The 16693-nt window shown below is 37.0% G+C and overlaps 1 protein-coding gene across 2 annotated transcripts in view; it reads left to right on the forward strand.

The window, feature by feature from the left end:
- sez6b (seizure related 6 homolog b) overlaps positions 1 to 16693 on the forward strand; it is a 238284-nt gene that overhangs the window by 113122 nt on the left and 108469 nt on the right. For both annotated transcript variants that reach the window (XM_051129430.1, XM_051129431.1), the window contains exons 2-3: positions 5578 to 6318; positions 9202 to 9335. In XM_051129430.1, the coding sequence (XP_050985387.1) occupies positions 5578 to 6318; positions 9202 to 9335 (875 nt within the window). The remainder of the gene's footprint in view (positions 1 to 5577; positions 6319 to 9201; positions 9336 to 16693) is intronic.

Raw genomic sequence — 16693 nt, forward strand, 5'->3', positions numbered from 1 at the left:
AAGTCCACTTCCAGAACAGCAATTTACAGATAATGTACCTCCCTTGTCATCCAAGATATTCATGTCTTTCTTTCTTCAGTTGTAAAGAAATTATGTTTTTTGAGGAAAACATTTCATGATTTTTCTCCATATAATGGACTGATATGGTGCCCTGAGTTTGAACTTCTAAAATGCTAGATGGGATCGTTTGAAGCCGCATTAAAACTGCATTTTGGAAGTTCAAACTCGGGACACCATAGCGGTCCATTATATGGAGAAAAATCCTTAAATGTTATCCTCAAAAAACATTATTTCTTAACAGCTGAAGAAAGAAAGACATGAACATCTTGGATGACAAAGGGGTTGAGTACATTATCTGTAAAATGTTCTTCTGGAAGTGGACTTCTTACTTTAAAAGTTAGTAAGGTTGATTAATGGAGTAATGTAGAATATGGTCATGCAGAATAGGTGCTTTGTGATTACTAATAAACAGCCAGTATGTTAATAATAGGCATGCTAATAAGTAACTAGTTAATAGTGAGAATTGTTCCTTATATACTAAATTATTACCAATTTTTCTAATGTAAAACAACTTATAGTGCATTAAGACAAACTTTTATTTTAATGTTCCATTTTCTGGGAATCAAACCTTTGACCTTGAGGTTGCAAGCATCTGTTTCTACTGTTTAAGCCTTTTGTGTTATTGTAACAAAGTGTCCTAACCAGATGTGACTCTGTAAGATTCCAGAGACAAGCAATTTGTCTGTCCGCACCAGATGTGACACAGCTCAATGAAAATTCAATCAAAAATCACAGCCAATCAGAAGAGCATTTGGGCGGGCTCTGTCTGCAAAGTAATCTAATTCATAAATATAAAACCATTTTAGCTTTATAAAAAATACATACTGAGTGACTGATGCAATCTTTGTCATGGAATATGTTTTGTTTGTTGTCTGTTTATATTGAGCTCACAGTTTTAACATTCATGTTTGCTTTAATTTATTTACTAAGATCTAAGGTAAATTATCCATTGCTGCTTTTAGTATAAGGGTCGTGCAAAATAATGTTAAACTCACAGTTGCATTAGACATTTTAATATTAAATAATGCAATACCAGTGGTGTGTGGTGGTGTTCTGAAATGAAGATGCAAAGAAAAAAAAAATCATTTTTTTTTTTTTCTAAATCAAATGTAAATTCATGTCGCAGTCACATTTTCTTGGTTAAATAAACATCACTTACGCTATCATATATATATATATATATATATCCAATCACTGACTGGTAAAGTCAATCACTGACTGGTAAAGTCATTGTGTCCAGTAGAAACCTGAGGCTAGCCAGCCGATTCACATGCGCAGTTATAAGTGCGTTATGACTGCGCATGCACATTGGCTGGTCTAGCCTGAAAAATATGCTTTTTAAATGCTATTTTAGCATAAGAAACAACATTCATGGGGCAGCTTATTTCAGATATTGTTGCTGATTTGAACTATGTAATTTAACTGTGAGTTTTTGAGATTTTAGGATTCCCCCATTCATTTAAAGTAGGACTTGGTCTTGTATGAGCTGCCTGGAGGCATTGCAAATATGGAACAGACTTTTCCTTAAAAGAGACTTTGTTAAAACTCAATGGGCTCAGGCGAGGCGAGAGAGATGCAAAGTCCAGCTTTAGCTTTACCTGTTGGTGTCGCTGTTGGACAATGTTTCTGTTTTTAAAAAACTTTTTAATGTTATAATTTGTAATATATTTTTGCCTCCCTTGACTCCTTGGAGGAAACGCCCCTGTTTCATACCTGAGATTATCATCGTCATAGTTTGTGTGCTGTTGTTCCAGCCACAGCTTTACAGAAATAGAAACCCTTTTCCAAAAGAGAATCCCATGCTGCTCTTCATGTATCGCTGTCAGGGCTGGTTAGTACAGTGTAATAGTGCTATGAGTTCATACAAAAATTATGCCCCAAATGATGCACTATACACTATGCATTTAGTTTATGCATTGTACACCACCATCTAGTGTTTGAATAGCCCCACCCACTCTAGCATCTAAGTATTTTTTTCCATTAGAGAGCATCATCTGGGCATTTAAAGTGCACTTTTTCTTTTTGGAATTTTCACACTCTTCTCGCTATTCATAATAAAAACCACTAGACTAGTGCATAAGTACATGAATTGGGACGCGCCTGAAGTACAAAAACTCTTGGGGCAACTTCTGAACTCAAAAGTAGGACAATTTTTTGGAGGTTGTGAAGGCGGCAAAGAACCCAGATTGCTCTAGTGGGATTGCCCAGGTAATACATGTACTGTAAGTCACTTTGGATAAAAGCTTCTTATAAATAATGACTAGTAAATTATGTGCTTCTTTACAGATGTCTCAGGGCAACTTTTTGCATAAAAATGAGTGACATCCCACTTCTCCCTCCAGCTGTTATTTCCAGTTATTCCTCCTTCATTGTGTTTCGCGCATAAAGGGCACTATTTAAATAGAAGTTCAGTGAACATACCTATTTGCAAGTTAAGAGAAAATGCAACAGAGGGTAAAACAAAGCCCACACTCCCCCGCTGGTTTGTGTAAAAAGCTTCTAAGGCAGGCTCATGGTCATTTAAAAGTCAAATCCAGCCATTGAAGAGCACACCACTGAGGGACCTTTGAACAGACAGTCAAGTCAGTCTGAGAGATTCTGTTTATGCTCCACCAGCACTAATGGAGCAAATCAAACACTCTCCTGCCTCAGCGCGCCACGTCTGTTTGGTCTTGCCTGGAGTTTTTAGAGAAGCCTGGACTATGAACTGCTAGGGTTATGTGAAGTGCAGGGGGTATATGGGACTTTCCACCGGGAAGCTTTTGGGAATGCTGATTTTTGCAGCACAAAATCCCTGTGACATTGAGTGTGATATGCGTAGTGATTTCAGAAGCTTTTTATAAGTCAGGAACTCCCAAGATACAAATTTCCGCGAGCGGTTCTTTCCAGAAATGTTTTGCGTTCAGGGTAAAGTTAATAATAATTCACCTCATAACATTAGGCACATTCATTACATTCAGCTTGTCTAATTTAACAACCTTGAAAAATGACATCAGTTATTTCATAATTACTCATGTAAGGGCACAGCTAATAAATGAATCATAAAGCAAAACCCTGATTGACATTTAACGCTCACGCTATTTGCGTTTCGGTGTCCTCGTCAAAAAAAAAAAAAAAATCCTGTCAGCTTTTGGGGTTTGATCTACAAATGGCTGAATTCTAAATAGATGACAGGAATTGAGGACTTCCTGCCCTTTGCTTTGTCTCTCATGTGTCATTTTGGTTGGATCTGAGTGATGCGTTAGATGTCGATGTGATTTTTACCCTCAAAGCGAAGTCAATCTCTCATAAAACACACATCACGGCTCGGCGAAACGATGTGTATCTTTTCCTTCTGACACTTCATAGGATAAGGGGAAAAAAAATAACCCGTCAGTTCCGTTCGGTTTGAGATATCATCCTCTCCTTTTCTTTCGTGGAAATGCGCTTCAGATACACAGAGCCCTGCTGCTGAAAGCAGCTTGTTATTAGTAAGTCGAGAAACAGAAAGAGAGCTATTAGGGTGCAAATGAAGCATTGTGAAATCAAAAGTTTCCCCGGCACGCAGCAGCCTCCTGAAGGCCGGCTGATTACATCTCACCAGGTGCAGGTGGGGGGAGATCCATTTTCACCGCTACACTTCTCAAATCCACTCATTACGACGTGCCGCCTGATGAAGGTTTGGACTCATTAATTGGCAAGGGGAGGAGAGAGAGCATTCAAATGAACAATTATGGCGAAGGAGTTTATCTTTTTTCCTCCACACGCTCCGCAGCGTTTTCAAAGCGCCTCCAATCATAATCCATTTAGTGGATACTTTTCCATTTTGTTAATGTGCAAGGGGTTCTGACCCCGCAGTTTGAATGCTTTGCAATTTCGTATGGCTGAACCACAAAGCGTCATGAGCCGTATAAACTGCACAGTCCTCCTCTCCTTGGGTGGTAGAGAGGAAATTTGTTGCAGGGCTTTACACAAGTGAGAGTGCCTGGCTTTGAAATATGTTAAAAAGGACTCGTTGTTTGAACACCCACGTTATTATTGTAGTGGTAAGTTTTACAGCTTTTAATTTTCGTTTTTTGATGAAAATGTCCATAAATTTAGTAGGTGTTGTTTATGTCATAATTATTCATTTTAGTCAGTTTTACTTGGATTTAATTAAATTAAACATTAAACAAAGATACCTACGAAGGAACTCTTTTTTAAAATGCTTTTCATGTTCTCTTGCCGGGGCATTTCTAATCTTTCATCAGTAGTGGGACACAATCCCCCCATCAAAACAGTGTCCTCATATGTGAATATTATTATAGATAAATTAACACAAATTGTCTTTCCCTCCAGTAGAGAGTTGTTTGCAATCTGCATGCACAATTAAATGGATACTTTACCCAAAATGAAAATGATTCTATGATTTACTCACCCTCAAGCCATCCCAGGTGTTCATGACTTTCTTCTTTCAGATGAATGCAATCAGAGTTATAAATATATATATATATATATATATATATATATAAGAAAATCCTGGATCTTTCAAGCTTTATAATGGCTGCTGACATTTTGAAGTCCAATAAAAAAGTACTCCACATGGCTCCTGGGGGGTTAATAAATGCCTCCTGAAGTGAAACGATGCATTTTTGTAAGAAAGATGTACCAGTGGATGACGTAGGACGTACAAAACAAGGATTTGTAAAGAAAAATATCAGAGGATTTCGATATAAGCCAAGATATAAGTCACCTCCAAGACTAGCATGTTCTCATTGGCGCTTACGTTACAACTACTTCCTGTGCCATCCGCTGGAACGCCACTTTCTTGTGATTACGGTTTATTATTTTTAAATATGGATATTTTTCTTACACAAACGCATCAATTTGATTCAGAAGGCCTTTATTAACCCCCTGGAGCTGTGTGGAGTACTTTTTATGATGACTGGATGCAATTTTTTGGCTTCAAAATCTCAACAGCCATTCACTTACATTATAAAATTTGGAAGAACCAGGACATTTTTTTTTATATAACTCTGACTGTATTTGTCTGAAAGAAGAAAGTCATAAACACCTACAGTACTGTAAGATGGTAAGAGTAAATCATGGGGTAATTTCCATTTTTGGGTGAACTATCCCTTTAAGAGCTGCTGCAACACTGAAAAAATAAATAAATACACTTTTTTGAAAGTTATATTTTTAATAGTTTACTGTGTAATAGTGTTGCTTTATGCTTTAGTTATCAATTTTCTGTGTTCTAGCGACTGTTGGAGAATTATCTTTTTGCAATTGCTGTTTTTATTTTTTTTTGCATGTGTTGTTTCATAAATCTTGCTGATATGATTTTATAATGTAAAGCACTTGCTTAACATGTGAAAGTGCTATAGAAATAAATGTAATTGACTTTTTAGGATTTGATTGCTGAATTTATAATGTCAATTAATACATTTCCATCAGTGTACTTTTTTATCAGAATTTATGCTTTTGGTGAAATTATCACAGTTCTAAACTCACTGTACATTTTATAATGAATTCTACTATATTGAATGTCTTCTCCAGGTTCTTTTATGGACAGGAGGTTAGCAGTCACCCAAAGAGGAGGTCAGCTAGAAGCAGAGGATGGGTCCAATCCATATCACACCACACAGGACACGGACAGAGACCTGCCCCTGTTCACGACAGCTCCCCCTTACAGCGGCCTCGACCACCATCCGCCTTTTAAGCCCTACCCGCCTTACGACCCCCGGGGCCAAAGCCACGAGCAGTATTTTCAAGACAGTGGAGGGGCAGCTCACCATCCCACAATGCCATCGTCTAGTTCCCATCTCCTCCAGGATCTGTCCACACAGCTGGTCCCACATGAGGACGCGCTTCCTTTCTCTGATGTAGCAGCTCCCAGAACCACCACACTGGCTCCATCGGCTGCCGCCCTCACCCAGCCGCACGTGTTCAACATCCAACACAAACCTTCAGCACAAACACATAAGAGAAGCACAGAGGAACCACCTGTGTCTATGACTGTAGCTTCACTGACCACCACTGACGCGCACACATCTGCACCGCCTGCTTCTAAACAGTCAGATAGAGGAGATGTCACACCAACTTTAAACAATAAGCCCAAAGATACAACAATCCCAGCGAAAAGAGACAAAGAAAAATCCTCAGTACTCAAGGTAGAACATGGTACTTCAGGAAGTGATGTTGCTGTAAAAGCATCATCGGCGTCTGGGGATCTGGATGACGAGACCACCACCTCCACCATCATCACCACAACGGTTATTACGACCATGCAAACGCCAGGTACCATTCACACGATCAGCGTGACTTAGATTTACATATATTTCACACAGCTTCCTGATTCCTAATTCAGAGCTCTCTTTAGAGGTTTACCTGCCCTGCTTTTGCCTAAAGATGTGGGTTTTAAGATGCCAGTGGATAAGCAGTTTTGTGCCGCTCTATTTGGTGCCTTCTTACATGAGGTTTTTTGATAGTTTTGTGCAATCAGCAGTCATAACCACATATAATATAAAGTACCACTATAATGTTTACAAAAATTGATTTTTAAAATGAATTCAGGCTACACGTGTGTCCCTTTAAAGTCACAGAACTAAAACATAAAAACAACATGATAATATTAGATTTATGAAAGTATTTTTTAAAGCAAGAGTTTGTCACTGAAAATGAACAATACTTTGTGCAATATTGAACTTTGTTATTTATGTTATGTATTTATTATATTATTTATAAATTTTAATTAATGGTGTTCTATTTACACTAAGTGCAAATAGCCCATCTTGTTGGCAGAGGCTATTTACAACATAGGTAGGTAGTTATGTGGGTTACACTGATATTTTGACGCGATCAAACCCGAGCTCGAATTTTTTACCGAAGTTGTTCAAAAGGGTTTTCACATTACATATCACATCGGAAAGGCATTATTTACAATAAAAATGAAATAAATAAAGAGTGTAAAATAAATTATCAACTTTAATTAAATTGTAATTTATAGTCAATACGTTATTATTGCATGCTGTTTTATAATGTACTATAATACTGAGGTGCAAATACACTTTGCAAAGAAAATTGCTAAGAAAATATTGCTATTTTTTCAGTAGAATCTATCGCTATTTGCACTTGTCTAAATAGCATTTATCACTAAGAAAATATGCTATTTCCACTTAGTGTTGTGCAAATAGTCGCTGTTTTAAATTAATTATTGTTTTTATATTTATTATATGGAGACATTTAGACATATCAGTGCGCTGTGACTTTATAGCACCCTATAAAAAGTTTGTTTTATCTGTTAATTGAAGCAATATATACTGGTATCATATCTATTATCAGCAGATATTAGAGATTTTTATAATGTACTGCTATCATCCAGTATTGGATATATAATTGTCCATGATCTGTTCTATAACCTTACATTTCCATTACCATCTAGTTAACCGTCTAACACTGTATTTTTAAAAAAAAAACAGTAATAATTTAATAATACTGTTAAATGTAATCTTTAGCAAATCTCAAAATGAATATACATTTTGTCATGTTGTATGTTGTTAAAATGTTGTGATGCCTAAAGGCACTGAAAAAGGCTGGTTTTAATTTTTGTATTGTATTTAAACAGAAATAGTATAGTAATTCAATATTAGTGCATCTCTATTATTTACGTTATTTAGCGCATTTATTTATTGTGCATAAGTGTCCATCAGTGTTCATTTTGACCGGATATTTTGATTTAGTTTTAGTCATAGTCTTTTGACTAAAATAGCATTTAGTTTTAGTCATATTTTAGTCATCTGAATTGTTTTAGTTTTAGTCTAGTTTTACTTGACTAAATGTAATAAGATTTCAGTTGACTAAATCTACAGTACCTTTTAGTCAGCTAAAATTTCATGGTTTTAATTGCAGTGTAATGCATTTATTAAGCATTTCTCTAAAATAGGTTATATAGGCTAATTATGAATTCTTTATAACCTGTTTACCACATTCTTCATTCTTTAAAGCAGACATTTATATAAATCTATTTTGATTAACCTTTATTAGGGATACTAACGAGTCATGAGCAGTGAGTGCTTTTCTGTCTTTCCTTTGCTGCTTGATTAACATCAATGCCACAGACAATAGCAACTAAATTAGGCTGCTGCCCCTTTAAAACCAACTCAGGGATGGAATGTACTGGTATACATCTGATATTCTCCCAGCTGTTTACGTTCACCTAAGACATAACCATGTGTGTTTACGTGAATACTTTATACGTGAATACATCATTTTGTGTGTATTTCTCCATTCATGCGACGCAAAAAAGCTTGTGTGCTGTATCAGAGGCGCTGCTTTGTGTGTGCGCTCAGAAAACGGGACCGAACTGAGTTCTCTTTTGCATCGTCAAATTTATCCGTATATCTGCTCTTCTCCTACTCCCAGATATGTTTTATGAAACGTTCAGCAAATGTATGCTAGCTTAAGTCCCACAGGATAGGTCAACAGGCTATGATACGCATTCAGTTCAAATTTACACATCTAACCTCCTAACCACGCTTTTTTGTTGACAAAAATGGCAATAGATTTTCGTCATAGTTTGTTATCGTGTGAAAAAAAATGTTGTTGATGAAACTTATTACAAAATTTACTTGTCAATTAAATTAACACTGGCGTCCAAATAATAAGAAACCATATACAGTATTAATAAACTTGGATCTGATTGGCCCGTTAGAAGTCATGCAGCCTAGTTATACAGGGCTTTCTTAATACCACTAGCCAACTAGTGGTTCAGACAACCAACTGACAGTCTGATTTGATTATGAAAGTATGTAATTTTGCACATCACTAACACCTAAATCAAGCATATGAATTTATATGGAGCAAGAACATATCTCTTGACCACCAGCGGCATTTAACTCTAGAGGGAGATAAAGGAGCCGACAGAGCAGAAAGACCTCAAGGCTACCAGAAAATATTCGCTCACCTGCCATTTCACCTGAATTGTCCGTGTGCTCCTACACAGCAGGGCAGGAAAACTGACCCTGTTGATCCAGACAGAAAATGAGAAAACCTTGAAAGACAATTAAAGAAGGGAGGGAATGCAATGAAGTGAGATGGAGAGAATGAGAAAAGGCCCGCCGCTATTGATGCACACTTTCTCTGTCTCTGTCTCTCTCTGTTCTTCTACCTTTTCTAATGCAGCTCCGTGCAGCACCAATTTCACATCGCCGGGAGGCTACATAGAGACACCGCAGCAAGCCAGGAGCTGGTACAATACGGATGTGGACTGCACATACACCGTGACAGTCTACATGGGCTATGGGGTGGAAATTCAGGTAAATTCATCACACGGTGCTTTTGTTATTGACCCACTTCCTGGAAACAATCTAAATTACTGTGGTAATCCAGTTCTGCCCTTTTATTCTTGAAAGGTTAAGTGCGTAATTTACTGTGCCTATAGCATCAAACAGAAAAATAGCGCTTGTTTGCACACAGATTTTGCAGATGCCCCCCTGACTGCCACAGAGTGCATTTAGGCCACGCCCACACCGGGGGGTGGGGGAAATTATCCAACGCTCTCCATTGACTGTATTGCAGGAAGCTGCCTCCTTGTCATTTCTGACTTATAACAAAAAACAGAACAATGACTAAAATCTGCTGTGTACCAATGTGTACAGTAAACAAGCTAAAAAAACCCAGAACTACTTTTTTCTAAGTTGCTGACACAAAAAAAGGAGCGTTTAAGGACACAAATAGTTGTGAATGTCAGGGTATTTCACGCTGAGCCATTCAGTTGGATAATTTCTCCAGCAAAAGGAAGGTAAGGAAAAGGAGCTCCTACACAGACCAATAAAATGTAGTTTTTCAATATATCTCCTCCTCTCAGGTTTACATAGGGTGGTGAAATAATCCTTAGATGTGGTTAAAAATAATGATTGTTTCCTGTTGCGATTAAGCTTACCTCCAGTGGGCATAGTTCTCAGCACAATATGACATGTTGCGCTCTACTTTTGTGTCCTTAAATGCTCGTTTTTGGGTCGACAGCTTATAAAAACATAGTTCGGGGGTTTTTAGCTCATTTACTGTAACCTTGTCACATAGCAGCTTTTAGACATTGTTCTGTTTTTTGTTATAAGTCAGAAATGTCAAAGAGGCAGCTTCCTGCAATACAAAGTCAGTGCAGAGCATTGAATTGTTTTCCGCCCGGGTGGGCGTGGTTTTCAGATTATGACTCTTGTCACTCTGTCTCTATTGGTTGGGCAAACAGATAGCCCCGCCCTGACTATTGTATAAAGGGGAAATCGGATGCTAAGTTCACTTTTATATGCTGTTTGAACATTAATGTGTGTTGGCAGTGTATGTACAAATCTACCCTGTGATAGTAAAAATCCATGCAGTGGTTTTTAGTTAATCAGTAAAAATAATATCTCCTTTTTCAAATCGAGCCATTCTCAGATGCCTGTCGTTGTTGCGTCACACCCACAGAGTCCACTCCCATAGTTGATTAACATTAGCGTTTTACCTCAGATCAGTTGTAACAGTCCAACCTCCATGTTTTGATGCCGGAGCAGGGATGTAAGTTAGACAAGAATTGAGCGATTGAGGTGTTGTGTTGCTGGATGTAATAATGAACGTAGTGGTCGTCATTTACTCCCGACATCTGAACTGCTGAAGATGCAGTGGATTACATTTGTTTGTGAAGGGGATGCGCATATATCCGTCTATGTTCGCGTGAATCATTTGTGATCCAGCTTCACTTACAGCAGAAGTGAATATAAGGGTTTTTTTGGGAATCTTTGCTATCGCCTTTCCTAATAATGGGCTAGTTAGCAAGTTAAGCTGCTATATGCGGCTAAATGCTGCTAAAGTAAACAATCTCTCATAGCAGCAGAGAGAAGAGAGGGGCAGGGTGAGCAGAGCTCATTTGCGTTTAAAGCAGCCTCGACCAAAATGGGATGATTTTTGCAGAGCTGATTTTGGCAATGTAAAAAGGGAGTTGTTTTACACAACCATTGAGAATTTTTAACCAAAGTATATTATAGACTTTTCATTAAGACCCTAAAGAATCATATTAACTTGTGGAAAATGGGCATCCGATGACCCCTTTAAGTCAGTGTTGCTGTCACTTTTCATAAGTCATCCTGCAAATGGCTCTCTTATAGTTCTTTCTAAATATGAGAAAAAGCATTTTTACTTTGGAAAATTACTACCTTCAGCTTAAAGAAGTGTTTTAGCATAAAGGTCACATATTTCTTTGAAATACAGCTTCTATTCATCCGTAAGCTGACAGAAATGGCTGATGTATTTGAATGGTTTGGGAATGAGTATCTGGCAGTGGCAGATGCAGAGGTTTTATTTAATAATGGCTCTGTTTTGAACCATATGTGACGTCTGTTCTAAATGTTGTAAAAATATGCTGAATTCTAAGTTATTTTGGTCATCTAGAATCTAGAATTGCAATAAGCTAAAATAATTCTGTCCAATTAAAATACATGCTAAAAATGAAGAGATTTTATTTAATGTTTTAGTTGGACTCCATTTTGGTTAGGATGCTGCATTTGTAGACAGTATAGACTCACTAGGGTTTGGAACAAAACCATGATATGCACCCTCACAAAAATCACCTTCAACCATATGATTAACTGTAGCTTCCTTCATAAAATATACAATAGCCATTACCTCCCTGACCTTCCAGATGGTTTAGCTAATATATCTTGAATAGTAAAGATCACGCATACCAAATCACTGTCAACCATCATGCGAGCAGCTGCGGCGCCTTAGTCGAGCCTCGTGTCTCATCTCATTCCTCCTCTCCTTGTACATACTTGTTAACCTAGGACAGTGTATAAATATCTCTCTCTTTTCCAGCAATTATTCAATGTGACTGATACATGCGGAAGCCCCACAGTTCCTCCCCTAATTAATTGCTTATGGATTAACTGTCCACTCCTTTTGTTTGTTTATGGTATTCTTTAATGCCCTCCTGTTAAACTGTCTCTCAGGCAACTCTTAACTTAATTAAAGCGGCCCCATCCTTCTGCTGATAGACAAAAATAATGTTTAATTCAGACAATGCGAAGGCCTGCTTTGCATTTTCCGTGTTCTTACGGGCTAATTTATTCGATCGGTCCTGGTTAAGCATTCCCCTGTTCCAGAAGCCTCTCTGAATGCCGTACAATCCTGTTTTGAGACCTTGGAGGTCATCAGGAAGGTTAAAATGCATTTAAGCCAATTTCATCATTCATTCGAGGAAGATGGACAGAGATTTGCTTCTTTAGATCGTTTCCTGTTCGTGCAGGATGGCCGTGGCCTTCACCAGCTGGATTCCTCTGGGAATCGGGTATTAGTGGCGGCGGGTGGTTGCTGACCTTGCGTGTCGAGGGTTGTGCTGGGCAGAGGGTTCATCACCTGTACAGGCCTGACCTGCTGATCCAGGCCAAATGGCTAAAGCCTCATCAGTCTGAGCTCAGCGGAGGGAGCTCAGGTCGTGCCTCAGTCTTCCTTTAATACCCAGATACTGAACTTTAGACTCCATCTCCCCTGAGAGCTACATCCTGCTGAACTCTCCTACAGTGATGGAGATGAGTCATCTGTGGAAGTGCAGCAGCTGTAAGACGCTCGCTTTCACTGGAGTTCAAATATCATCTGTATAGTGCCACTCCAAAACATTCTTTTTGCTGAGAATCCATTTCCTGATGGAAGCTGAGTTTGAGCGTATTTGACCCAATTATATGTCATTTTTTAAAACATATATTACACTTTTCTCCAGTACTAGATTCCTGTTATTTGGTATATCTTTTGGAGTTGTCAAAATACCAATACTAGTAAAGTCCGTACAGTGGATTGACAAATCGAATTATAAAGCAATGGCATTTTGTCTTTATTTCTGAATTAAAGGGATAGTTCACCCAAAAATAAAAAATCTGTGATTAATTACTCAACCTCATGTTGTTTAAAACCTGTAAGACCTTTTATCTTTGGAACACAAATTAAGATATTTTTGATGAAATCCAAGAGCTTTCTGACCCTGCACAGACAGCAACACAACAACCACATTCAAGGCCCAGAAAGGTAGTAAAAGAGTCTTTTTACACCACAGACTGAACAAAATTAAGCATTGCTTGGTAATTGGTCAACAAAGTATTGAGAGTTATGTAAATACTAACAGTTGTCTGAATTTTCGGTTGATTGTAATCCATTACATACCTTTCTATCGAAGTTATCTGACATTATCAAGATGAATTTGTTTAGTAATTTTAAAAAATAAAGTTATTGTAATATTTTATTACCATTTTTTAAACCATATCAAATAAATGTGTGAATAATGTGAGAAATGTTGAAGGTGTCTGAATAAATTTTGGTTTGACTGTAAATAGCATGTCGCTAAAAAAAATCTGCTATTTTCACTTAGCGTATATAGAATCCATTGCTGTTTGGTGTAAATCAAAGTTTGAGCATTTCTGACCAAATTAAATGTCATTTTTTAAAACACATATGTGACCCTGGACCACAAAACCAGTCTTAAGTTGCTGGGGTATATTTGTAGCAATAGCCAAAAATACACTGCATGGGTCAAAATTATAGATTTTTCTTTTATGCCAAAAATCATTAGGATATTAATTAAAGATCATGTTCCATGAAGATGTTTTGTAAATTTCCTACTGTAAATATATCAAAACTTTTGATTTAGAATTTTTGATTAGTAATATGCATTACAAAGAACTTAATTTGGACAACTTTGAAGGCGATTTTCTCAATATTTTGATTTTTTTGCACCCTCAGATTTGGCCAAATATTGTTCTATCCTAACAAACCTTACATCAATGGAAAGCTCATTTATTCAGCTTTCAGATGATGTATAAAGATCAATTTCGAAAAATTTACACTTATGACTGGTTTTGTGGTCCAGGGTCACAAATTACACTTTTCTCCAGTACTACATTCCTGTTATTTGATACATCTTTTGGAGTTTTATTAAGATATTTTTGATGAAATCCAAGAGCTTTCTGACCCTGCATGGACTACCACATTCAAGACACAGAAAGGTAGTAAGGACATCATTAAAATAGTCCATGTGACATCAGTGGTTCAATTATAACGTTTGAAGTTGCGATAATACTTTTTGTGCCGTAAGAAAACAAAAATAACAACTTTATTCAACAATTTCTTCTCTTCCATGTGGTGCTGCTGACGCAGGAGCCAGCTTCTTCAGCTTTATAAGGTTCGTCCTCAGAAAGAACAGGAGAGAACATCACTACTTTTGCAAAAGATAATACGTATTATAAAACACTCCATTAGATGCTGCTTGACAGTATAAATGCCCCATAAATGAGAACAAACAAAAAAAAAAAAAAACATAAGCAATTTATTTTAAATGTCTTGAATTCTGGGTCCTAAAGTAATAGTGCCTGAATGTACAGTTTAGCGTAATGATTTTTACACCGATGATGCCCGCAAGCAAGACATATCTTGTCTATTAGGGCTGAGCAGCAAAAATAGCTCATCCTCATTCTCAATTCTGTTTTGGACAGAGAGTAGATGTTTAATATGGCAGCCTGGTGCTTGGAGATCACTTCTGTCCACTCAGCCATGACAGTTGCCATGACTCTGGGTATTATCACTGCTTGTAAACAATTACCAAGTTAATAAGAGAGCAAGATGGCACATTGAAAATTTAATGAGTCTGAATCTTGGGGTGCTGAGGAGTACAGACTACCACCTAGAGCTTCAAACTATCCCCTTTATTTTGCAATGCGCAAGTAAGCTATTTCCTGTGAACGTGCAAGAGTTGCGATTCATATTGCTGCTTTAGGTGAATAATTAGAAGAATAAGTGCAGTAAATAGTAATCAACCAGTGTTTTTGAAAAACGAATTCCTGTTTGCAACATCAAGCAGTGAGTTGTACAGCTAAATGTTAAAAATAAGGTGCATTACTACCTTGTTTGAACAAAAAAGCCCTGTATGTAAAGCTGAAGTGTGTCATTTTTGCATCACAATAATGACTCTTTTCTCACATGGTTTTAACATTAGCTATAAACCAGTTTGGAGTAGACGTCACAGTTACGTCACCAGCAGCTGCACACGCACAAGTGGAGAGAAATGAGTAAAATCGTGGAATAAGAGAAAAATGTTTTGTTGTGCTTTTGGATGTCAGAATTCAAATGCTAAAATTTTTTATAGCATACTGTCGTCAGAGATACTATTTGAAGCTAAACACAGATGATGAAACAGACAATAGATGAAACGTACTTACCCTATTTTTAAAGCAGAAATTTGATTTAAACAGTTCGTCTACATAATATTCACATACGCAGTTCATAGGGGACATATTGTATTATAGTTACAGCATGAAATACTATTTAAACCTATAATATTTTACATAACATTTCCCTATTTTTATTTCACAATTCTGATTTAAAAGAGTTTAAATCTATTTCGGACTTTGTAACTCGATTTAATTCAACAATAGCAAGTTTGTAAATTTTAAGGGAAAAAACCCAGAAGTATAGGCTATAAACCCATGATTCTAAACTGAGGGAAAAAGAGAGAATGACAAGTTGATTTGTCTTATCAGAATTGCGAGAAAAAAGTATAATATAAATTCAAATTTAATTATTTTATTCCATGGCTTCCATAGACCACTACTTGAAAACTTTCTGTCACCAGATAAACTACGCCCACATCACTGTCATCACTGTTTGCAAACATCGAATTGGTCTATTGGTTGAGCAAACATATTGCTCCGCCCTAAACTCACGCCATTGGTTGATCCACTGTTGCTGGGTCAGACTGTTTGGAATGCGTAAACAAACAGAACAATGTTTATACTTTTCGTCTCTGCATATTAGGCTAGGATTGGAAAAAGTGTTTTAACACTGGAAAAAAAAGTTTTAAAAAAGGCTTAAATATAAACCTAATAAGACCTTACAAATCTTAAAAGTTTTGTACAAAAGTTTTTGTCTCTTTGCTTCACGGATAGTTAATATATTGATATTACTAACTGCTTGAAATTTCACACTACAAAATAAAAACGCTACTGCTTGTACATTTATCTTTTATTGCTTCAGAAGCATCACAATTTTCTTTTTCCTGTTGTTTGTTTGTACAGCAATTTTTAGGTGTTGATTAAGCTATTTTCATCTCTTTTCCATCCCTAGAATTGTGTGTCCTTGTTGTCATCCCACCTACATAATGGAAAAAATAAGCCATTGGCAAGTAAACATCCACATCTGAACTAAAAAATAGCAGTGCAGGATTTGAGTGTTTGAGTCCTTGGTAACTACTTCACCAGTTTTTCTTCACCATTAGTTTTTATATTCCTCTTTGTAGACATATTGGAAAAGATAAGACAGCACTTTAGGCTTCAAAACAGCACTGGCCCCTATTTAGCTTCCATACAATCAAACTCAATAGAGGTCACTGCTGTTTTGAACTGTTTGTTGAACTTTCTTTGTTTGGACAAAAAACTTTTGAAACATTTCAGTTGAAATGTCGTGCAAAAGACAGTCATACAGGTCTGTAACGACATGAGGGTGAATCAGTGATGACAGATTTATATGAACTTTCTCTTTCGTAAAGAGCGTGTCAGATCCTGAGAGAAATTATGGCAGTACGTTTAACATATTTCAGTCAGCTACAGCTTCTCTGTTGGCTGTAATGTTAAAGTTATTCAAATATCAACCATTTGGCCAT

This window comes from Labeo rohita, chromosome 15 (assembly GCF_022985175.1).
Source record: "Labeo rohita strain BAU-BD-2019 chromosome 15, IGBB_LRoh.1.0, whole genome shotgun sequence".
Classification (NCBI taxonomy): Eukaryota; Metazoa; Chordata; class Actinopteri; order Cypriniformes; family Cyprinidae; genus Labeo; species Labeo rohita.